This window comes from Cebus imitator, unplaced genomic scaffold, assembly GCF_001604975.1.
Source record: "Cebus imitator isolate Cc_AM_T3 unplaced genomic scaffold, Cebus_imitator-1.0 Scaffold202, whole genome shotgun sequence".
NCBI lineage: Eukaryota > Metazoa > Chordata > Mammalia > Primates > Cebidae > Cebus > Cebus imitator.
Genome location: NW_016107517.1, coordinates 1,601,732 through 1,625,748, shown reverse-complemented (window position 1 = coordinate 1,625,748; position 24,017 = coordinate 1,601,732). Strand labels below are relative to the sequence as shown.

The following is a 24,017-nucleotide window of genomic DNA, read 5'->3' as shown; positions in this document are numbered from 1 at the left end:
TTCTTCATACTTTCTATTTTATTTTTTACATTTGGTTCAAGTGTTTTGACGTTTGCCATTGAAGCCATTTTTTGTATCATGGCTATTTCCAAGTCTTCATCAGATAATTTCATCATCTCTGACATCTCAGCATTCCTGTCTAATGATTATTCTTTTTCACTGAAATGGTGATTTTTCAGGTTCTTGGTATTACTAACAATTTTTTATTGAAGGCTGAACTTTCTGAGTATTATAAGACTATGGATCTTATATAAATCTTTTGTTTTATTTAAATCTTTTGGCTTCCTTTGATACCACTCCTGTGAAGGAAGGAGTAGACATTGCCTTATTAATTCCAGGCACGCCCCTCAAGCCTCTTCTGTCATCTGTGGTAGAGAGAGGCTCCCTGTTCTTGCTGAGTGTTAGTGAGGGTTCTGGCCTCCCCCGATGCTTCCTCTGATATCAGCCTAGCTGGGCAAGGCCTCATTACAGCTCTAATCCTAGCCTCCGCTGACAAAGGTGGTGGTGGGGCATTATGCTGTGAGGGTGAAGAGGGTCCTGACCCTCCGCTAGGCCTCCTATGACACCACTCTAGTTAGGAGGGTCTGCTTCATTTCTATCTCTTTGGAGTGGAAGTCTTAGCACCCTGTAGGGTCTCCACTGTTACTGTGGAGGGTGGCCTCATTGCCACCCTGTAGGGATGAAAGTCCAGGCTTCTCATTCAGCTCCGATATTACTTCGACTTGTGAGGGGTAGAGAGGATGCGGTTGAGACCCCTTGTTACAAACTGTGGAGGGAGAGTGTACACTCTCCTTTCAGTTTTCGCTTGTGTTGGTGGGACAGCAGTGTTTTGTAGTGTTTGGTCAAAGTAGAGGGGTTATTTTCTAAAAGATTTTTACCTTGGCATGCTATCCTTTACCTGCTTTCTTGGATGGGCATTTTGTTTGTGTTTTAATCTGTGCCCATTGTTGATTCTGGCTAGCTTGCTTTTCCATCATGAATACATTGGCAATAAGAAAACCCAGGGAATTCACAGGCACAGTGCTGTTCCTTGGGTCCCAAAGTCCCTCGCCGGTCTGTCTTCTGCTGTCTTCCTTCCAGAGTCTCCTTATGCTTGTTTTATACATAATGTCCAGAGTTATTGGTTGTATTTACCAGGAGGAATAGAGACAAGTGTGTCTACTTTATCTTCCTGGAAGCCGAGGTTAACTTTATTTGGCCATATTCTGAAGGAACAGCTGACTGGATTAACTGATGGGCTGGGTGAGGGGAAAGAGTAGTCATTGATGATGCTGTTTTGTCCTGAGCAACTAGAGGGATGGAGTTGCTATTAGTAGAGATAGAGAAGGAAGACTGAAGTTGAGCTGATTTTTAAGAGAATGAATTGCAATTTTTGAACACGTTACACTTAAGATACATAGCGGAGTTATTTTGTAGGCTTTTGGATTGCAGAGTCTGGAGTCAAAGGTGGAGGTCTGGGCAGGAGCTGCACATTTGAGGGTCATGACATGGAGGTTATAAAGCTGTAGGACAGGACAAAACCACCTGAGAGTGATTACAGAGAGAAGGGAGATCAGTCCAAGGACTGAGCCTTAGGATGCTCCATTGTTACTAGGTAAGGGATAAGAGTAGGGGCCAGCAAAGGAGACTAGAGATGGGCAGCTTGGGAGGCAGCAATCATGATGAGCGTGTTTCTCAGGGCAGGGAATGAAAAGATGGACCAAAGACTGCTGAGAAGTAGAGGAAGGCACATCTGAAGTCTGATCCTTGGATTTAATAAGTTGTCCAGAGTAATGTAGAAAAATGTTTGGCCTAAAGTTTTGCCTTCTGGGATTTTTACTTATCAAGCTTACCATCAAATTTTCTATCATTCATAAAAGGTAAGCATTAGTAGTGCTTAAACTCCAGTGCTGGGATGAGGAATTTGACCCAGTGAAGTTGTCAACAATTAAAACCATAAACTTCTCAAAGGCACATAGTAACTTTCATCAAAGCTATTTCTTTATTTCTTCTGTATTCTGTCTACTTATTGAAACCTGCTAACATATTGGCTGGGCACAGTAACTCATGCCTGTAATCCCAACACTTTTGGAGACTGAGGCAGCTGGATCACCCCTGATGTCAGGAGCTTGAGACTAGCCTGGCCAACATGGCGAAACCCCATCTCTACTAAAAATACAAAACTTAGCCGGGTGTAGTGGCTGGTGCCCATAATCCCTGCCACACAGTAGACTGAGGCAGGAGAATCCCTCAAGAGGCAGGAGAATTGCTTCAACCCAGGAGAAGGAGGTTACAGTTACCAAGATCTCACCATTGCACTCCAGCCTGGGTGACAAGAGCAAAACTCCATCAAAACAAAAACAAAAAACAAAACAAAAACCTATTAACATATTTATAATTTATAAAATAGAAAAATACTTTTTATTTGCTGTTTTATAAAAAATTATTAATACCAAAATAAATGACTTTAATTTTTATTGCAAATTAAATGGAATGATGGAAGCATATGTGGGGCTCATATTATATGCAATCATACTTTACTTTTTATATGTTATCCCCTTGAATCTTTATATACTACTTCACAGTACATGAAGATTCACCTGAAAGCCAAGGATTTCATCTGAAGTCAGGGAAACAAAGAATTTAGATCTCTCACCCAAAGATCAGTGAACTGCCTCTATTTCTATAACTTTCTTTGTAATCACCTTTAGTAACATTTGCAAAATATTTATGTTTTGTGTTCCTTATGAGCAATCGTCACTTTAAAACATGATCTATTTGTTATATAGGGAAGATTTGGTAAGTTCTATTATTTTACTTTTTAGTTTTGGTATAGAGCGTCAATATCGGGTTTTTGTTTCTTTGTTTTGTTTTCTATTTAGAATCAAGTTTGGGGGTATGGGGTTAAATTACAATGACTTTTTTTTTTTTTTTGAGATAGAGTTTTGCTCTTGTTGCCCAGGCTGGAATGCAATTGAACTATCTTGGCTCACAACAACCTCTGCCTCCCGGATTCAAGTGATTCTCCTGCCTCAGCCTCCTGAGTAGCTGGGATTACAGGCATGCACCACCACACCTGGCTAGTTTTGTATTTTTAGTAGAGATGGGCTTTCTCCATTTTGATCAGGCTGGTCTTGACCTCCCAACCTTAGATCATCTGCTCACCTCAGCCTCCCAAAGTGCTGGGATTACAGACATGAGCCACTACGCCCTGCCCACAGTGACTTTTAAATGTAAATATTTTTAAATATAATTGATTTTTATCAGAAGCTTTTTCTATTACCCAAATTTGTTGCTTCAAATATAGAGCCAAGGCCAAGGCTGTTATTTACACCAACAAACCATAGATTTAATATTGTTAAGGAAAGTGAAATGTCTTACGGAAAGCAAAGCGTTAACTTGTTTCCAGAGCAACAGCTGTTGTTATGCACTCTGGAGGGTATTTGCTGTAACAGCTTGCTATGTTAAGTAGCTAGAGAGGAAGTCTTCCAAAGATATATCCTATCACTGCAAATAAATAAGGAAAATGAAACCCCCTCCTAAACTATGTACAGAGTAACTATGGGAACACTATGTTTGGTTTTTGCAATTATTTCCTGTGTAAAATGGGCAATTTTAGAAGGCTGTTTTTTTCAAGTAGAAACTTGAAAGTTCAATGTATGCAGTTCATTATCAAAAAAAAATATTGACAATCTGCATGCTGGGACTCTAAGTAGATGAGTCGGAAGTGACTTCTGATGCTGTTGATTCTCTTTTTATGGAGAAGCAAACAGAAAACGAAGGAGGCTGGTTAAGTGACTTGCTTCTAAAGAAGACACAGCAAATAGTTGTCAGTTCAGCGAGGACAACTCAAGGCTGCCAGCAGACATTTCCACCACATTTCTTTATCTCCATCCCTAGAAGAGCCAAACCCGTAAAAGATGCCCAGGGAGGTACTGCCGTCAGTGAATGCTGACGTTAAACACCAACCCTCTGTTGGGTGCAGAGGTGCGCTCTTGTAGTTCCAGTTACTCAGGAGGCTGTGGTGGGAGGATCTCTTCAGCGCAGGAGTTTGAGGCTCTACTGAGCTGTGATCATGTCTGTGAACAGCCCGGCACTCTAGCCTAAGCAACATAGTGAGAAGCTGCCTCTAAAAAACAAACCAAAAAAACCCAGTGATCATGTTTCTTGATAAGTAAAGAAAACGCGACTCTCTGCCTGTGAATAAATAAACTGCACACATTCGTTCCAGGATAATGAGGTATGCTTGTCCTGCCAGAGATGCGAGCTATATGTCAGCTCTCTTGTCTGTCTCAACAAGACACTCATCTTACCCTGGCTGTACTAGCATGCCCTGCGTATGTGATTCACATCCCAAACTACGCAGGTCTTGATTCTGAACTGGCCAAGTGTGCTGGCAGGTATAGGCCACTACTTGGAGGCACAATCCTCTCAGCCTATCAGCTGATAGCTACTCTTATTTCTGTATCTTTATTTTCTTCTTAGAAACTTTTTGGACCTCTCCCTTTTTATTCAAATTTCTCTAAAAGGTCCCTTGATCATGTCAATTTTACCACTAGGTAGACTAGTTTCCAGAAAGTATCGTCAGAGTTTTCCGTGCCTTTGTCCCATCATATTTTACTGTTTAAGAAAAAAGCATCAGGAAAATATAAGGCTCTATAAGAAAGAAAAGAGAATATCTGTTTTTCTACTTTTTTTTTTTTGGTCTATTTTTCATACCGAAAACCCTCCCATGCGAAACCAGACTGCAAGCATTTTGTCAGCGGTTTTGACATTGATGGATTGAAGCTCCATGTGGACAAACAGACCATATTAAGTTAATTGGTTATTTTGTTTTTTAATATTGTTATAGGAAAGGCATCTAGATCCAGACCCCAAGAGAGGGTTCTTGGATCTTGCGCAAGAAAAACTTCAGGGTGAGTCCACAGAGTAAAGAGAAAGCAAGATTATTAGGAAAGTTGAGGAATAAAAGAAAGACTACTCCATAAATGGGGTTGCAGATGTCCATTTTTATTGTTATTTCTTGTTTATATGCTAAACAAAGGGTGGATTATTCATGCCTCCCCTTTTTAGACCATATAGCGTAACTTCCTGGCATTGCCGTGGCATTTGTAAACTGTCATGGCACTGGTGGGCGTGTAGCAGTGAGGATGACCAGAGGTTACTTTCATTGTCAAATTGGTTTTGGTGGGTTTGGCCGGCTTCTTTACTGCAAACTGTTTTATCCACAAGGTCTTTATGACCTGTAACTTGTGCCGACTTTCTCTGTCTTACCCTGTGACTTAAAATGCCTTAACCATCTAGGAATGCAGCCCAGTAGGTTTTAGACTCATTTTACCCAGCTAGAGATGGAGCTGCTCTGGTTCAAACACCTCTGACAATATCATTTGTATAAAAAGTTTATGTAACTTGGGCCAAAATGTTCCACTGAAAAATGAGCACATTATGAAAAAGACCATTACGACGTGTTCCTTACATTCTCCCTCCAGCTACGTCCCTAACACCAAAGCTTTTCACTGTTCTGCACCTGCAAGCTGAGCTCCTCCAAGCACCACTCCACATCCCTCCTCAGTCCTCTTTCTTCTTGCTACCTGCTCTGCTGCTTGTATTTTCAGGCCAGTCTCACTCTCGCCTTTAAGAATCACCTCCCCCAAAGAGCCTTTATGCAATATACCAAGATTGCAGCAAGCACCCTTTCTCTATTCTTGCATAATAAACCATCCATTAACTTTCCTTGCACTTGGCATAGCTGATAGCCATCTAGTTGTGTATTTCTTTCCTCTTAGATTACTTGTTGGTACATATTGTACTTTTTCATAGTATATCACCAATAAGTGCTCACTTAGCCTAGCACAGTACCTGATACAAGGTAGATTTTCAATCTGTGCCCAAGTGTGTGAATGGAAGAGTGGAACTCAATTTAGTTGTTAACCATTCCTTTTGCTGGGTGCCTTCTAATACAAATAGAGGGGAAAATATCAAATCATTTTAATACAATGAAATTTCTGAACTAGCTTTTCTGATACAGAAATTGTAGAAACTACTTTTAATTCAGATCCCTAAGAGAAAGATTCCAGGATGTGTAATAACAATATAATAAAAGACTAAGTTTCCCTGGGGAAATGTGATTTCTTGGATGTTAGATGTTTGTAGAGGCAAATCACCGAAAAATTACGAAAATGAAGACTCGGGGTTCCTAGAATATTTAGAATATTTACAACTAAGTAAATAAGCCTTTGCTATAATGATTTTCTACTATCTGCACAAAAGCCAAAGCAGGCAGATTCCAATTTAGTGGTTAAAAAAGTGTAAGAATAAAGTGGTCCTAAAATGTTCCTATCATGGCTTAGTCTGAAAGATCACAAGTCTTTTCAGGTATAAATCAATTTTTTTTTAATCGATGAATGAGGAAATTTGTCTCTTGTGGCAGTTTTAGAGTTGGGCAGGAGCATTTACAGAAGTCCCTGATGTTCTTGATTCATTTGAAGCGCTGGAATTCGGACAGATGGAGAAGAAGTTTACATGGCGCTCAGCTCTCTTGCATAGTACTCAGGTGTTAACATATCCCTTGATGCCTCAGCTTTTCTTTTTCCAAGGCCTGCTTCTCTTTCATAGGGATTTACATAATAAAGACTCTTCAATGATTGTGACAATGAGGTCAAGAGCCTGGATTCATTTTCATTTTGAATGAGTTTCTAACATTCTGTTTGATGGCCATTGAATATCTCATTAACCCTGGGATTATAGGGGGTACTGAGTGGTAAATTATGGATTCCCTACTTACTCATATTTTATTGAGCACCTGTTACATGCCAGGCATAAAGCTTCCACTGGATTTAGAGAGACGAATGAGCAAGACCAAGTCACAGACACTCACAATCAGGAAGTGGAGGGGCATGTGTACAGGGAATGGCAGTACAGTGCTCAGTCCGGTGACTGGTGTTTGGTTAGCACTGACCTTCATCCCAATCATCCTAACTCTAAAGTAGGTATTATCATTTGGGGAAGGAAACTGAGGCATGAAGAAGCCAAGTAATTTGGCCAAGTTTACACACCCGGTAAAAGGTATTTCAACTCTTGAATATACACCTATTCCGACTGATTCTACCCTCTCCTGCCTTTAGTGGAGGTAAGGAAGTAACTCTCTCCAGGATGCCCCTTTAAGGAGAGAAAGATGCTTTCTCAGATGAAGGAGGAAATGTGTTTTTGTCAGCTCGGGCTACTGTAATAAAATTACCACAGTCTGGCAGCTTAAACAAGACATTTATTTCTCATCACTCTAAAGACGTGTAGTCCAAGATCAGGGTGTCAGCATGGCTTGGTTTGAAGTGGGCTCTCTTCAGGGTTACAGATGACTGTCTTTGTATTTTGTACCCTTGTGGCAGAAAGAAAATGGTCTCTCTCTTCCTTTTCTCATAAAGTCACTAATCCCTTCATGGGGCACCCTACTCTCATGACCTCATCTAAATTTATTTACTTCCCCAAGTCTCCATCTTCAAATTCTCTCACACTTTGGGGGTTAGGGACTCAACATATGAATTTGGGTGAGTGAGTACATTCAGTTCATGATAAGCAGGAAGGCTATTTATTCTAGTTAGAAGAAACAATATTGCAAAGAAAGGCCTTGAGGGATGGCAATAACCTTTTCCTTTGGAAGACTTCAGCACATTTTCAAAATCTCCAGGGAATGTGGTAGGAGGAGTCAGAATGGGAAGATTTGAAACCAGAAGATACAGAGGAATAAGTGCCATCCAACTTTGAAAAACACAGCAAACATAAGACTAATGATAGTGGACTCCCCAGACAGCCCTGAATTAAAATCTTGACCCTATCCTTTACTGGCTGTTTAATTTGTGAAATGTGCCTTAACCTCTCTGAGCCTCATCTGTAAAATATAACTTAGAGATTGCTGGGAAGACAAAGGAAAGAACACATGTGAGAGCTAAGCCATTGCCTGACATGCAGAACCTTCTCGTTAAAAGTAGCCACTCAGAGGGACCCAGAGTCTTACCTTTCTTAATCTGGCTGTGTATCACAGTGTCCCAGTGGACTTTATTTTTTAAAATTAATTATTTTAAAAAATTGTTTATTTTTGAGAGACAAGGGTGGCGGTGGAGGATGTCTTGCTATGTCCCCCAAGCTGGATTTGAACTCCTGGGCTCAAGTTGTGTAACAGGGATTACACAGTGTGCACTGCACCCAGAATTACTGGGCTTTAGAAAAGACTGATGCCTGTGCCCACCCTTAGAGATCCTCATTCAACTGGTCTGGTTTGGAATCCTAGCATGGGTGTTATGTTTTAGCTCTTGAAGTAGTTCTGAAGTGTAGCAGCAATGGGGGCCATTGACCTGCCTCCCCTCCCTACTGAGGGAGCTGCAGGCAGGGAGGACCTTGGAGCTGGAGATCAGGCCAGGTGTGCTCACCTGGTCCCCAGGGTTGGGCACTGAGTGGCTTTGTACACAGTACCTCACTCCCTCAGCTCTATGACTTTGAAAATGCTGGTGGCGGCTGTTTCCAAGTTGCATTGGACTGTTACTCCTGTTACTGCAGCCACCACCCATAGGACCACTAGTACAACAAAACCACCCTTCCCAGCACCCAGGAAGCCTCCCTCCTAACCCTCAAGCTCCTTAGAAGGAGCAAGTGAGATAATGAACATGGGTGTGCTCTCAACCCTTTGTGAAGAAGCCCACGCTTCTCCTGCTTCAAGGGCTTTCCCAAGGTCACTGCCAGAGTGGAAGGTGGAATCCCTCCCACTTTGGCCCAGTGTGCTTCCTCCTTGAAGCATCTCCTGAGCTGGGCAATGTTTAAGGGAAGAAGGCAAATAAACTCCATCTGATCTCAGAGTTTTCAGCATCCAGAAAATAAATCAATGGGCCACGCTGAGCACTGGACTTTGCTTGGCATGTTCACGATGGTGGGGTTCACATGCAGAGATACTGTACAGCCTGTCCTTCTGCTTTGGTGCAGGCACTACTGTATTTTTAGACCTGCCTGACACTGCCAAGACAAGCAGAGTATGGAGATTAAGGCCAGGCTTGCTGGCCTGCTCAACAGAAGCACATTGCTTAAAGCGAGGCGACATATGCTGGCGGCCCTCATTTGCTGCGAGGGAGGTGGGGGGGAGTGGCGTGTTTTGTTTTGGCCTCATTTAGAACATTTTATAGCACTTCACACTGCGTGTGCTTGAGGATGTGTCGAAACACAGGATTAGCTTTATGAACTAGCTTTGTGGGTGTCTGAGGCAATATAGCAAGTTTTGAAAAATGAATAACACTTAAGTTTATCTTTAAGCTGCAAATAAAATATTTACATTTGTGTATGTACAACAAAATCACTTATCAAAACACTGCAAATTTGGAATTGTGATCATTTGGGTTGACTTTTCTCTCTATACCCTCTATGAAAGAAGGTTTGTTCTGCAAATTATATTATGCAAAATCAAGAGGAAATTTTTAAATATCTTAACAGAACAAACTGGTTTTGCTTGCAAATGAAAACCCATAGAGACAGTCTTGATTCTTCCTGGTTTCTCACCACCTGTAGCAACAGGAACACCAAAGCTTATGTCATCTCCCTCCCAGCTGCTCAGCTCTGGGTCAGTCCTTTATGAGCTCCCACTTGGTTTGCTACAATAGCTACCTTAACTAGCTTTCCTCGTTCTATTCTTTACCCTGGCAGTTCATTCTCTGTATATTTACAACAGGGAGGTTCTGATACCAGTTGGATTGATATCTCTTGTTAATGGTCTTGAGTGACCCCTGACACACATGTGATAGGGGATCAGCTCTTTAGAAGGAAAAACAAAACCTCAACTACTTTTCCAGGTTCCCCATTTTCTCTTCCCCTCACCCAACTGGTGGCAGCTGCAGGGAGCAGCTTCCTACCCCACATTCCATGAAATTCTTTCCCTCTATGATTAGAATAGCCTTGCTCCTGCTTTCTGCCTGATGCACTGCAGGCAAACACTGAGACCCAGTACCGTATGCCTTTTCTCATGACTACTCAGCCCTGAAATCATGGCCTGTCCATGCCATTAGACACCATAATATTCAACTATACCTCCTAGGGCACTTAGCACACAGCGTTAAACTTACATGCTTTTCCTTCTGGGGAAAAGAACTTGCGAGGGCAAGTATTATGTCTTACTCCGGCAGTTTTTGGTGCCATGCACGTAGAAAGCCCTCGGCATATGTTTGCTAAATTAAGTGGCTTCTGGTTGTCGGCGCTGTGCCCATTCGCCAAGCAAGCCTGGCAAGGCCCCTCTTAGAGGCCCCTGATGAGACACCAGTTTGAGTTGTTGGATGGATGTGAATGGCTTGGAATGGAACTTACTCTAAAATCAGCCACAGTTAAATGTCAGGCTGCTTTGCGCATCGTCTAAATTAATGACGCATTGTCTAAATTAATGACATTTTAGTGCATTTTTTTTTTTTTACTATATTTCTACTGGAAAAAGAAATACTATGGGGCTTTACTTTTCTAACTTTTTCCATTGAATTCAGAACAGATACCCATTCTGCCACTAGCTTCTTGCCTATGATAATCTTCACACATGCACAAAAAAGCACATAGATATACATAAGCACACTCATACAGATGTACACACACATGTTAGTGTGCATGATTAATAGTCCACTTTACTTCATGGCCTTCAGTGTCCTGTAAGTTTTTGGGATAATTTTTAAGTTTCCTTCCTGAAAGATTTTTAACAGATGTTTCCCTGTACTGCCTACTCACATCTCTTTGAACTTGACCTTTCAGGTATACCCAAGACATGAATGAGCTCCTTTGACCCATGCTTGAACCTGAAATTTGAATTTGTGATACAGTTAATACTCTTTCTCTTTTATATTTTTATGGATAAAATTGAGACATCAGGAACATAGTTTTGTATTCGGTATACAATCTATTTAACAAACTAAACAATCTCTAATGATTCAATGACTGTTTTATTATTTTATATATTTGTTGAATTTTTTTTTTTTTTTGAGACGGAGTCTTGCTCTGTCGCCTAGGCTGGAGTGCAGTGATACTATCTCGGCTCCCTGAAACCTTCACCTCCCGGGTTCAAGCTATTCTCCTGTCTCAGCCTCCTGAGTAGCTGGGATTACAGGTATATGCCACCATGCCTGGCTAATTTTTGTATTTTTAATAGAGACAGGGTTTCACCATGTTGCCCAGGTTTTCTCAAACTTCTGTCCTCAAATGATCCTCCTGCCTCGGTCTCCCAAAGTGCTGGGATTACAGGTGTGAGCCACCATGCCCAGGCTGTTTTATTTATAAATAAACAACAAAATACTTCTCAAATAATTACTAGAAAATACTATGTTTAAAGGGAAATGTTAGAAAAATATGAAATGCTATAGTTACACAGAATATGTTGATATCATATTTCAGTACACTTGGGGCTGATGATTTTCAGTCAAGATCTACTAGAATAAGGTTATGAAATAAGTTGCTAGAAAATGTAATTCTATAAAAGTTTAATCTTTTGGGAAAGATTAATCGTTTAATCAATTTAAAAATTTAATCGTTTGGGAAAATAAACTGAATCCTGCAGAACTATGTCTGCAACATCTGTAGTTGGACTGATTGGCTGCCATCCTCATTTCAGCACCTGCCCAGGGAGTGCTTTATAGGTCAATTTACCAATTGATTGAAAAATCAACAGAACTTACTCTCTTTTAAACTAGTCTTTAATTCTTTAATCCTTTCACAGATTCACATGGTGCTTTCCTTTAATTATCCACATTGTGATTGTATAGATTACAAGTAAATGTATTTACATTGTAAACCTTGCTTCATGTTCTAATAAGCACTAATAGAGGTTCAATATTATTTAAGTTAAACATTGAATTGTATTTAATGATGCAAATGGATTTTTAGAGATGCTTCTACTAGGCACAATCTAAAACCTTCAAGGACAAGGCTGTATAGTTGTACAAGCTCATGTAAAGAACAAGAAAACCAACTCAGTTTTCTCTGAGATACATTCAAGATCTAAGAGATTGAAATGACATAAATTACTAATAAAACAAAAATATCTTTCAGAAATTGTATAGGTATGTAAAATTTTATATATACCTATAAAAATATATAAAATTATATATATATATGTGTATATATACACACACACTCATATACACATTGATAGCCTCTAAGAACTGTCTTTCAGTTTTCAGTGTTAATATATGCATGTGTGTGCATATGTGCATGTTCTAATATGTATATATTTATAATTTAAAGCCTATCTTCACCCTAGATCTGTGAGATTGGATGCTATTTTTTAGTATCAGCCACATTGTTGAGAAGACCATTTTATTACAAGGTGTCATAATTAATAATAATCATAATATATTTGAGTGCTTACTGCATGCAACCACTTTTCATATATTATCTCAATTAATCCTAACTATAAACCTATGAAAAGAATATTGTTTTCCATATTAGAAAACTGAAGTCTATCATAGTCACACAGTTATAAGCAGAGGAGCCCCATATCATGTTTCAGTTCCCAAATGGATGGACTTAATTCACTTTATATTGAAGATATTCTGCATGTACTCTGTGCAATTCTACAAGACAATTGTTTATTATGACTGAAGATTTTAATTCTGCAATTGAAGTGTGGTGCATATGAAAACTCTGTAATTTAATTAGCTAGAAAATAGGAAGTTCCAAGAAATTCTGTAATATGCTTGACGTTATGCGCTTTTAAATGTTAGAAGCATAGGCAGGAAACAAAGCACATGGTGACGGAGCTCAGGCATCTGACTTGGAGGCTATTTCTATGTGATCAAAGCTCTCCAGGCAGCCAAGTCCCTCCCTTCCTTTAAATACCGATCTGTTGTTCCTGCCTTGTACAGGGGATTCAGAATCAAAAGCTGGGCTCCTTTGCTAGAGCAAATGAAATGCCAAGGACTCTCGGTGGTCAGGAATGACAGCAGCTCTGGGACACATTTGTTCCCCACTTCTGTCTAGCTCTCTGTTTCTTCCCTTTCCCCATCGCGTGTCTCCTCCCTTTCTTACATCCCCTCTGCTGCCCACTGCCTTGAGGCTCCTGCTGCTTCCTCTGCCCTCTGTGTGACGTGGTTCAGGATTCCTGAGCCCCTGGCTTTCCTGGCTCGTCTGGACTGGGCTACCAGTGCCTCCTGTGAGTGTCTGCTCTGCTGCTCATCACCTCACTTTCTCAGTTTTCCAGTTCCTGGGGGATCACAGGGTTGATTCCAACTCATCTTTTCAAACTATTCTTCAGAAGGCATGGGTCAGAGGTCACCGTGCACTGGCTTTGCGTCAGGTGTCTGCTCTTATTTACTGATGTTTTAGGTTTATAGGAGTAGAGTCACATGATATGGAACATGGCCACTGCCTATTTAGGAGATAAATGGACAAAGAATGTTCTATGTGTAAGTTTGAGATGGTATGAGAACTTCATGGAACTTTCTGTATCATTAGTCTACTTTTCCCAAACACGACTACTGCACTCTAAGCTATCATTTTAAGAAATGTCCCAACCTCAATAACACATCAAAAACAGTGCACAGCTATCCAGTTGTCCCTCAACATCCACAGATAACTTTGTCCTGGACTCATCCTCTGAGAATATCAAAATCTGTGAACACAAAAGTCCCTGGTATAAAACGACATAGTATTTGTATATAACCTATGCACATCCTCCTGTATACTGTACTTTAAATCATCTCTAAATTACTTCTAATACATATTATAATGCAAGTACTAGGTAAATTGTTGTTATTCTGTATTGTTTTAAAATTTATATTATTTTTATTGTTGTATTGACATTTTTCATTGTGGTTTTTCTAATTTTTCTTTCTTTTTTCTTTTTTTTGAGATGGAGTCTCACTCTGTTGCCAAGCTGGAGTGCGGTGGTGTGATCTCTGCTTACTGCAACCTCTGACTCCCTGGTTCAAGCGATTCTCCTGCCTCAGCCTCCCAAGTAGCTGGGATTACAGTCACGCGCCACCAGGCCCAGCTAATTTTTCTATTTTTAGTAGAGATGGGGTTTTACCATGTTGGCCAGAATGGTCTCGATCTCCTGACCTCGTGATCCGCCCACCTCGGCTCCTAAATATTTTGATTCATGGTTTGTTGAATCCACAGATACAAAACCCAGGCACAGAGGGCTGACTATTATTGCTGAACACAAGCCCACCTGCTGTGCAGCAATATGCAATCTTGACAATAACAGCAATACAAGCCACCACGAAATTAATGCCATCTACGGGCCAGAGATGGTGGCTCATGCCTATAATCCCTGCACTTTTGGTGGAGGAGGCAAGAGGATTGTTTGAACCCAGGAACTTGAGGGTACAGTGAGCTATGATTGTACCACTGCACTCCAGCCTGTATGACAGAGCAAGACTTTGTCTCAAAAAGAAAAAAAAAAATGCCTTCCACTGGTTTCTTATTATATGCCACACACTTCACATATATTGTAAATCATTCTTCTAATAGTTCTAAAGGATGGATACAAACATCCCTATTTTACAGAAGAAGAGACTTCCGGGAGCTTCCGTAACTGGTCCAAAGTTACCTTGCAAGAAAGTGGTAAATACTCAGGTCACTCTGATTCCATTGCCTATGTTTTTCTACGGTATTATGCTGATTTCTAAAATTTTGACAAACAAATATCTTAAAGAAACTAAGAAGAGAAATAGAGTCTACTTTATTTACATGGATAGGAACCATTTCTGCTGCTCTGCCTCCATTTCTGAAGCTTTGCATGCGCTCTGGTGGCATTTCTCTTTAGCCTGAATAAATTTCTTTAGCATTTTTTATAAAACAGGTCTGCTGATAACACATTCTATGCTTTCCTTCTTCACAAATGGCTTTATTTTACCCTTATTTCTATAAGATATTTTCACTACATGCAGAATTTCAGTTGAAGCTCTTTTCTTTCAGCACCTTAAAAATATTTTCCCACTGTCTTTTGGCCTCCAGCATTCTTGCTGAGAAAGTTAGAGCCTTGGGATTATTTCCCCATATGTTTTGTGTCAAGATTTTTTTTCCTCTGGCTGTTTTCAAGACTTTTTCTTTGTTTAGGTTTTTGGTAATTTTATTATTATATGTCTTGACTAATTTATTGAAGTTTATTCTCCTTGGAGTTTGCTGAGTGTCCTGTATCTGTAAATTTGTGTTTCATCACATTTGGAAAGTTTTCAGGCATTATTTTATTTATTTATTTATTTATTTATTTATTTATTATTTTTTTTTCCCATTTATTTTATTGTATTTTAGGTTTTGGGGTACATGTGAAGAACATGCAAAATTGTTGCATAGGAACACACATGGCAGTGTGATTTGCTGCCTTCCTCCCCATCACCTACATCTGGCATTTCTCCCCCTGCTATCCCCCCCCAGCTCCCCACCCCCCACCGTCCCTCCCCTATTTCCCCCCAACTGACCCCAGTGTGTAGTGCTCCCCTCCCTTTGTCCATGTGCTCTCATCGTTCAACACCCGCCTATGAGTGAGAACATGCGGTGTTTGATCTTCTGCTCCTCTGTCAGTTTGCTGAGAATGATGGTTTCCAGGTTCATCCATGTCCCCACAAAGGACCCAAACTCATCGTTTTTGATGGCTGCATAATATTCCATGGTGTATATGTGTCAGGCATTATTTTTATTAATATTTTTCTTCACCAATATCTTGGGCCCCTGCTTTAGGACTACAGTGACACGAATGTGAGAACTTCTGATGTTGTTTCACTAGCCTTTGAAACTCTATTTATTTTGTTTTCAATCTTTTTCCTTTCTGTTATTTATTGCTTTATTTTCAAGTTCACTTACTCTGTCCTCTCTCATCTCTATTTTGTTATTGAGTCCATCACCTGAATTTTAATTTCAGATATTGTATTTTCTAATTCTAAAAATTTATTTTATAGACTTTATATTTTCTTTTTATTTATTTCAAGAATATTCACCTCAGTCTATAGAAAATGGTTCTAACAACTACTTTCAGGTCTCTCTGATAATTCACATATCTAAATCATCTTTGGGTTGGCTGCCTCTTTGATAATTGATCAGATTTTCATGATTGTTGGTCTATCAAATAATTTCAGTTTGTATCCTAGACACTTTGAATTTTATGTTGTTAGACTTTGCATGCTGTTAAAATTCTCTTGATAATTCCTCTCTCCCTCCCTCCATTTTTCCCTTCCTCCCTTCTTCCCTCCCTCCCGCCCTTCCTTCCTTTTTCTTTCTTTCTCTCTCTCTCTTTCTTTCTCTTCTTTCTTTCTTTCCTTCTTTCTTTTCTTTTCTTTTCTTTTCTTTTCTTTCTTTCTTTCTTTCTTTTTTTCCTTCTTTCTTTCTCTTTCTTTTCTTTCTTTCTCTCTTTCTTGCTTTCTTGCTTTCTGTCTTTCTCTCTCTCTCTCTCTCTTTTCGTTCTTTCTCTTTTTTTGTTTTTAGCAGGCAATCAACCAACTCAGTGTGTCCCTTTCTTCTGTGAAATTCAGTTTTCAAAGTCAATGTGATACTCTTTGTGCCACGCATCCCGGGGCACACACCTCTCAGGGCTTGCTCTGGAACCTGGATAGTCTTGAAACTGTAATTTGGTTCTCAAAGACTTCTTGGTCCATTTGCTGTGCACGTGCAACTTGGGGGTGTGCTTGGTACTTGTATAGGTCCAAACAGAATTTTAGCGTCTTTTCTTCAGTTCTTTTCTCTATGAGATTTTCTGTACACCCTCTGGCTCCTCATATGCCTTTTCCCATTTTGTCTGGCCAGAAAGGTTGAATTCTCAGAGTTCTGGTCTCCTGTGCTATATCTCAGTTCCATGCAGCTGTGACACATAACAAGCAGCAAGAGAAAAGGGAAAAAAAACATAACCATAATTTCCCCCTCCCCTTTGCACAGTGAGGGTTTCTTTTTGTGGTTCCTCTATCTCGAGAGTTGGGTCATCGTTTGGGATCTTAAGTGCCCACACCTCCACTGGGGCAGCAGTGCAGACCTATATTTAAATCTGACTTGGAGGCAGAACTAAGGGAATAAAAAGAGAAAAAATAAACATGGGGATTTACTCTGGCTTTCAGGGGCCTCTTCTAGATTTCTAGGAAATGAATTCAGCTAAACATTTTTGCTATTTGTGCCTTTTACACAGTTTCCAATTGGCATGCTTTCAGGCAGGAATATCAGATAACTCTTTGCAACTTGATCTTTTGTTAAGACTTGACTTTCCTTCTCACTCCACTTGCTATTATTAGTTATTTTCAGTCCTTATATGGTTGCTTGTCAGACTTCCCTAGTTTTAGTTGTGCTCAGCCATAGAATGGACTTCTTATTCTCTGAGCTGCTGCTTCTTATTAATGGTTATACCCCAGCACTTGGCACAGAAGCTGTCCTGTGAAAGACAGCCTCAACCTATTTCTAAATGAAGTGAGTGAAAATGTAAAATGTGAGACTCACCAATTGCCTAATGATCTGAGGTGGGACAAGGACAGCAAATATTTGGCCCACACTCTGCAAATCTTGATTTCCATACTCAAAGTTGACATCAGTATCTCTTCACTGCCCTCTTCCCTGCTGAGCCTGAATACAACCTCAGAATACTTCCTAACACTGCAGCCCTGGAGGCCCTGCCACGTGGCCAGCACTGATATGGGAAATGAAAGCCTATCATGTATTTCTGTCTTCAGGACTTGGTTATTCATATACAAATCTGAGCCTTCCTTTTCCATTTAACTGAGATGATGCCTCTTCTCAAATTTCCGTCTTCCCTTCTTCTTTCCTCTAAGACTCCAGTTGATTGATAGATTTCTCCTTTGCCAGGAAGGCTTATTGAGGAAAAGTATTTTTTGCCTTCTTATCAAATTTTGTATTTTCTTTAAAGATTATAACTTGACTAATATGTTTCGCTGACTGTTCCCCCATCTATACCAACAATAATTTATTTTAGTGTTTTAGCCTTTTGGAAATGATGAATTTGGTTAAGATTGGTAATTATCTGACTCAAAAATGATTATTAGAATTCCTTTTTGTTTGATTACTATATATCACCAAACCCACAGTCTATTTCTCACCAGCTGTATCCATTAAATTAGCCTTGCTTGTCCTTGATGGAAAGACTCTTATACTTCTCATTTTGAATCTAAGTAAAAATATTAATAGAAAGTGGTAGACCTTAAATAAATCTGATTTATAATCTCAGATTTGCTTGGAAAACAAAACTGTACAAACTTCATTCATGGATTTGCTTGTCATTTTTTATTGCCTTAAACAATTTTCCATAGAGGGCTTGGGGGTGACTATTATCAACTTCTCAGAGATCATTATGGTACAAATATATCCTAGCAGAATATGTGAGGCAGTGTTCGTAAAATAATGTGAATGTCTTTACATGTGTTTGAACATTTGATGTGAAATACAGCTATGCTACCCAACTGGGTGCTTATATGGGGGACATCTTTAGGAGCCAGAACCTTAGTTCTGTTTCCATTTTAATGGAAGGTTTTGATGGAAAAATGAGCTCCCATAGTGTATGATGCATGTGTGTGGTATAAACATTGAGCAAGAGGAGTTGATTGAGGATCACCAGCATGGACATCACTCATTCCAAGGTCATCTGATAAGATCTCCTGTTTGTCCAGACCCATCCCTGCCATTCTATCTAGCAGTGCCATGGCTTAAATAAGAAAAACAAAGATGAAGGCAACAGACTCCATGGAAATCTGCTGTGTCCACAATCTAAGTGTATTTTTCTTTCTTTTCTCTTTTCCTCCTGGGGTCTCCAGTTTACCGTGGTTTCTGGGCAGTCCTGATGCTCCTGGGGGTAGTTGCTGTGGTCACTGCAAGCTTTTTGATCATCTGTGCAGCCCCCTTTGCCAGCCATTTTCTCTACAAAGCCGGGGGAGGCTCGTATATTGCTGCAGGTACGTACAGTGCAATGGGTATGATTTTCAGCCACGTTTTTTCTTCATGTCTTTCTGTTTTTCTTTTCTGTATCAGGTGTCAGCCTTCTAGTAACAGTAATACAATAATATTTGTATACAATACTTCTTGAACACTATGTGTCAGATACTTTCCATTTTCCACATGCTGACACATTTAACTGTCATGATTGTCTCTGCTCAGTGTAAGCCCGTTATTATATAGAGAAGAATGCTGAGGCTTAGAGGAGAAAAATCTGTCACTGACTCACTCCAAGGTGTGCAAGAGACTATTAACCTTTTACCCTATTAGTTTTCTATCTGTAAGTGGGGATCGTAACATATGTCTCTGTAACGTAACAGGATATGATATAGGTAGTTATTTTCTGAGCTCCTCAAAAGATAAGTCTGTGATGATATTTATAATAAACATAAATGCATGATTTATTTAATATAGGTATAAAAATATTTTTGTACATCACCACCATTCATTTTCTTAATTGTATTTCCTGTGGGTGTGGTGGCTCACACCTGTAATCCCTGCACTTTGGGAGGCAGAGGCGGGTGGATCACATGAGGTCAGGAGTTTGAGACCAGCTTGGCCAATATGGTGAAAACCTGTTTCTACTAAAAATACAAAATCAGAGCCTATAATCCCAGCTACTAAGGAGGCTGAGGCAAGAGAATTGCTTGAACTCAGGAGGCAGAGGTTGCAGTGAGCCAAGATCGTGCCATTGAACTCCAGCCTGGATGACAGAGTGAGACTGTCTCAAAAAAAAAAAAATTAATTGTGGCTCATGTGAGTTATCTGAATATATTATTTTCTGTGTGAAGCTTGCATTTATTTTAGTCAGGTTTCTAACTAATTTAATTCCTGCTAAAATGATCACAGTACAAATAGAAAAGTAATTGAAGAGGTAAGTCTTGTGAATTTTAAGCCCTTTTCATTTAATTAGAAAGTAAAAGCCAGACCATTAACTTGGAAACATAAGCACAAGTCTATTATTTGTAAAGATAATTCTAAAAAAATAGATAAACTTTGTAGGACTGAGACCAAACTGTACATACTATATGCTGTATTGTAACATCAAATCGGAGTGACAGAGTACTCCTAGATGACACTGCAGTGACAATTGAAAGAAAGGAACAGAATGGAGAGTGTTACTGTCTTTCTAATCATTAGAACCACAGCTCGTGATGCTGCCCAGTATGACTTCATCAGTACTCAGGTAGCACAATACTTTCTGCATAAGATGGTGCTTAATTCTGCTGAGTGATCAGATATAGAGCCTGTGTTTTGTAGGGGCGAAGAGGAACAGAAGGTTCACTGAAAAATCCACTTGCAAAAGCCAGATTAATTGAAGAAAAGGCATACACATTTATTTAACGTGTATACATGGGAGCTTTCAGATTGAGGACCCAAAAAGAAGCAAGGGGAATTGTCCATTTTTATGCTTAGGCTCAACAAAGGATGGGCAGCTGTGTAGAAATATGACTGGGCAAAACAGGTGGGATCTCATGCTAATAGACTAAGTGGGAACCCAGCGAGGGCTGCCAGTCTAGCTTCTTGGTCTCTCTGAGCCACATGCTTTCCTTCTGGGTGTGGGGCAGGACCCTCTCTGGAATAGGGGTCTTATGACCTATTGGTAAACAAGGTAGGTCAGGTCATTCCTTTGTGGCCAGTTTTTATACAGAAAGGTGGAGGGAAAGTTAGAATAATGTGTTCAGGTTTCATGGCTGGCTTTGGGGAAAGGAGTTCTGATTTCTGTGATTCACCTTTGTGAAGAGGGGTAGCTTTGTGGTTTCTATGGCCAGCCGTGGGAGAGAATAGGACTAGGAGACAGGAGGGCAGGAGAAAGTCAGAGAAAAGCTTTTGCTTCTGAGGCTGCTGCTGGGGCTTCATTTTGGGGTTTTGTTTCCTGAGCACCACATTTACATTTTAAAGAGCTCAAAAAAAAACCTCATCCTTTTTGAGAAGAAGAATCCTGTTTAAATCATTCTTTCTTTTGTCTTGTATTTCAACTGTTTTCTTTCACTGGATTTACACATTAGGGCTCTTCATTATAAAAGCCTTTTTTACTGAGATGTAATCCACATACAACCTACCATTTTGATGTGTGTAATTCATAGTAGGATTCTAGTACATTCACAGAGTTGTGCAAGAATCACCAGTATCTGATTTCAGAAATCACTCCACAGAGAAACCTCATTCTCTCCTCTCCTCCCCTCCTGGCCAGCTCTAAGAAACCTCTAATCTACTTTTCATCTCTATGGGTTTGCCTATTCTGCGTATTTCCTTTGAGTGAAATCACACAATAGGTGGACTTTTTGTTTCTGGCTTTTTTCACGTAGATCTCATAACTTATCCCTCTGCTTGAATTAATTCATAATTCCACAGGACCAAATCCAGTATCCTTATATTCCTTAAAACAGAGCATCATCTTGGCCAAATATGTTTTTCTCACCCAAACTACATTTTACCCTTTCCAGAAGTTCTAATGAGGGTACGTATTTTTCTATGGTCTTACCAGAAATAACCGTGCTCTGTTTACATGTGTAAGTATTTGTTTCTTCTTTTTCCTTGCTTTTCTTTTGTAACTTCAGTTTGTCAATAGAGGGAACATGTAATAACCACAGTTTAGTAATAATGTATTATGGGCATTATGATTGTTTTAAATTCAGAACTGCTTTGATCCTGGTTTTGGTCCTATTGGACTGTGTGTGTGTGTGTGTGTGTGTGTGTGTGTGTGTGTTTAGTAGCTTTGAAAAAAATTGTTGGTCATTTTTCATTTTGCAATTTGTGCAAGAAAGCAATATATGTGAAGAATTATGTTTGGCTGAGAACTGTGTAGGAAGATAAAGCATTTAATATACTCATATATGCATACACCTGTAAGTGGTGGCTTTTTTCTTTTTTCTTTTGTTATTTTTAATTGACACATAATAATTGTATATATCGGATCTTTTTAAATGAACCTTGTGTTGCATATGGTAAGGGGCCAAGCATTTCCTTGCTCAGGACTTCATGCAAAAGCCCTGAGGAGTTCTGAGGTGTCCAAGGTATTGAGGGAGTCCATTCTCAAACTTACGAAACTATATGATTCAGAGGCCACTTACTTTACATTTGACTTTTATTATAATTTCCTTCAGGGAACAATTCTACATTGTTTGTGTATGACCATTCGTTTACCAAGAGCAGGGAGAGCTACCCTATCAGGTGGGATGGAATATGGCTGTTCCCTCACTCCTGAGGTTCCCGTGCTGGCCCTGAGCCAGCACAAGGAGCTCTGCCTGCAACTAGGAGCAGGTGCGGCCTGGGCTCGGGCTTGCAGTGGCTGCTTTATTGATGTCACAAACAGAATTGGACACTCTCTTTTGGGGGAGCAGATGGTTTTAGGGAAGGGCAGAGCTAATTTTTCCATGGCCATTGCTGGGTGTGTGCACATAGGAAGACTCTTTGGCATCAGCAGCACTGTGTTTGGACATCCATATATGGCACAGGGATGCAAACATCAGGGCTGTGGGGTAGGAGGGGTGGGGCCCATGGTATTCCCCTTGCTGGGTCAATAAGCTCAGAGCAAGGCTCAGAAGGCTTGGAAGGTGGATATTGCTTCTCCCTACATTTGGGAAGATACTTCCTCAGGCAGGCAAGGCCACCTGCTTCCAGGAGAGTCAGTTCTGGACAAAGCGTAGCCATTGTCAGGACATTGACCCTGAGCCTATGTTTCAGCATGTTATCACACAGCTCTGCAGGACCTAAACTGCTGCCTTTTGTTTTAGTGTGGACTCACAGAGAACTCTGAGATACAAAGGGGTTGTCACTCATCTCCTCCTGCTCCTGGGGCATTGGATATCATAGCAAAGATACAGGAAGTGTTAGGATGGGTAGGCACGGCATTCTAAACACTGGCTTATATGAAGAAAATTACCATGGAGCTGAATAGTCATAATCCCTGAGCAACATCAACACAGCAACTTCTGTACATGAGCAGAAGGACATCTAAGTCTGTGAAATGATTAAGGATGCGGCCTGCACACTCAGGACACTGGCATTGGGAGATCGGCCATAAAATTCAGTATCTTACCGGCACATCAAGATAGAAACATTTTTCTGGCATAATTGAAGTAGTCTTTTCCTAAATGGCAAACTGGGTGTGTACGGAATTTTGCTGCAGGAAGTAGAAACAGAGTCTATCTGGATGGTGGAGACTGTGCTCTGAACCTCGGCTAAATCCCTTGTTAGACTCTCAGGCTGTTGAGACTACCTAGACATCTTAAGAGTCTAAGAATTCAAGCAGCTCCTATTCCAGGTCCAGGATGTGCTCATGGAAGCAAAGGGTACCTTTGCAGTGTACCTTAGTCCCACACCACCGAGGCCAAGTTGTGTTTCGATTCCTGCATGTGCTTGCTTCCTCTGCCCCATTCCGGGAGTGCAGGGTGAGCTCTTCGCCCCAGATAGCTGCGTCTTGAGTTACTGCCGCTCACCAGGGATATGAGCAGGGCTGGTTGGGATGAATCATGTGAACCCTCTGCCGTGTGTGGCAAAAAGGCCAAAGCACAGCCTTCTGCAGCTCACCCTTCCCTCCTATTCTCGAGGCAGTACTTTCTATAAGTGTAGGCATGGAAAAATCTAGTGTAGGAAAGGTCAGCATAAAGGGAATAGAAAATTCCCATCTCTAGCAGGTTAGACTGACTGAGAAGGAAGAGGGGTTTGTGATTTGTTTTCCTTTATTCTTTACAAAAGATCAAGAGATATGGCAATAGCCCATTAGTAAACCACATTTATTTGCACCTGAAATAAGAGATATGATGGATACATAATACAATAGATATTTTCTCCTTAATTCTAGAAAAAACAGCTCACAGAAACCAAGGAACATAGTTTAGTTGTTCATTTTCCTTTGGCTGAGACTGAACACGTGGCTTGCAGAGGCTCCTCTGTTTTCCTCCAGGTAAAGGAGGATGTGGCAGCCATCAGGGCAGAAGAGTGTGTGGGGCAAGGCAAGAGCAAGATGGCTTAGGAAGAACTGCTGACGGCCTGGAGGCAGGCTGTCTACACCTGCAGGCACACACAGCCCTTCCATCTACACCCGCAGGCACAGGCAGCCCTTCCGTCCACACCCGCAGGCGCACGCAGCCCTTCCGTCCACACCC

General features: G+C 40.5%; 1 protein-coding gene across 5 annotated transcripts in view; it reads left to right on the top strand.

Moving 5' to 3' along the window:
- TMEM182 (transmembrane protein 182) overlaps positions 1-24,017 on the top strand; it is an 85,536-nt gene that overhangs the window by 47,693 nt on the left and 13,826 nt on the right. For 3 of the 5 annotated variants that reach the window (XM_017547840.2, XM_017547842.2, XM_017547841.2), the window contains one exon: positions 18,729-18,866. The exons of the other annotated variants lie outside the window; for them this stretch is intronic. In XM_017547840.2, coding sequence (XP_017403329.1) covers positions 18,729-18,866 — 138 coding nt within the window. The remainder of the gene's footprint in view (positions 1-18,728; positions 18,867-24,017) is intronic. 5 annotated transcript variants of the gene reach the window in all.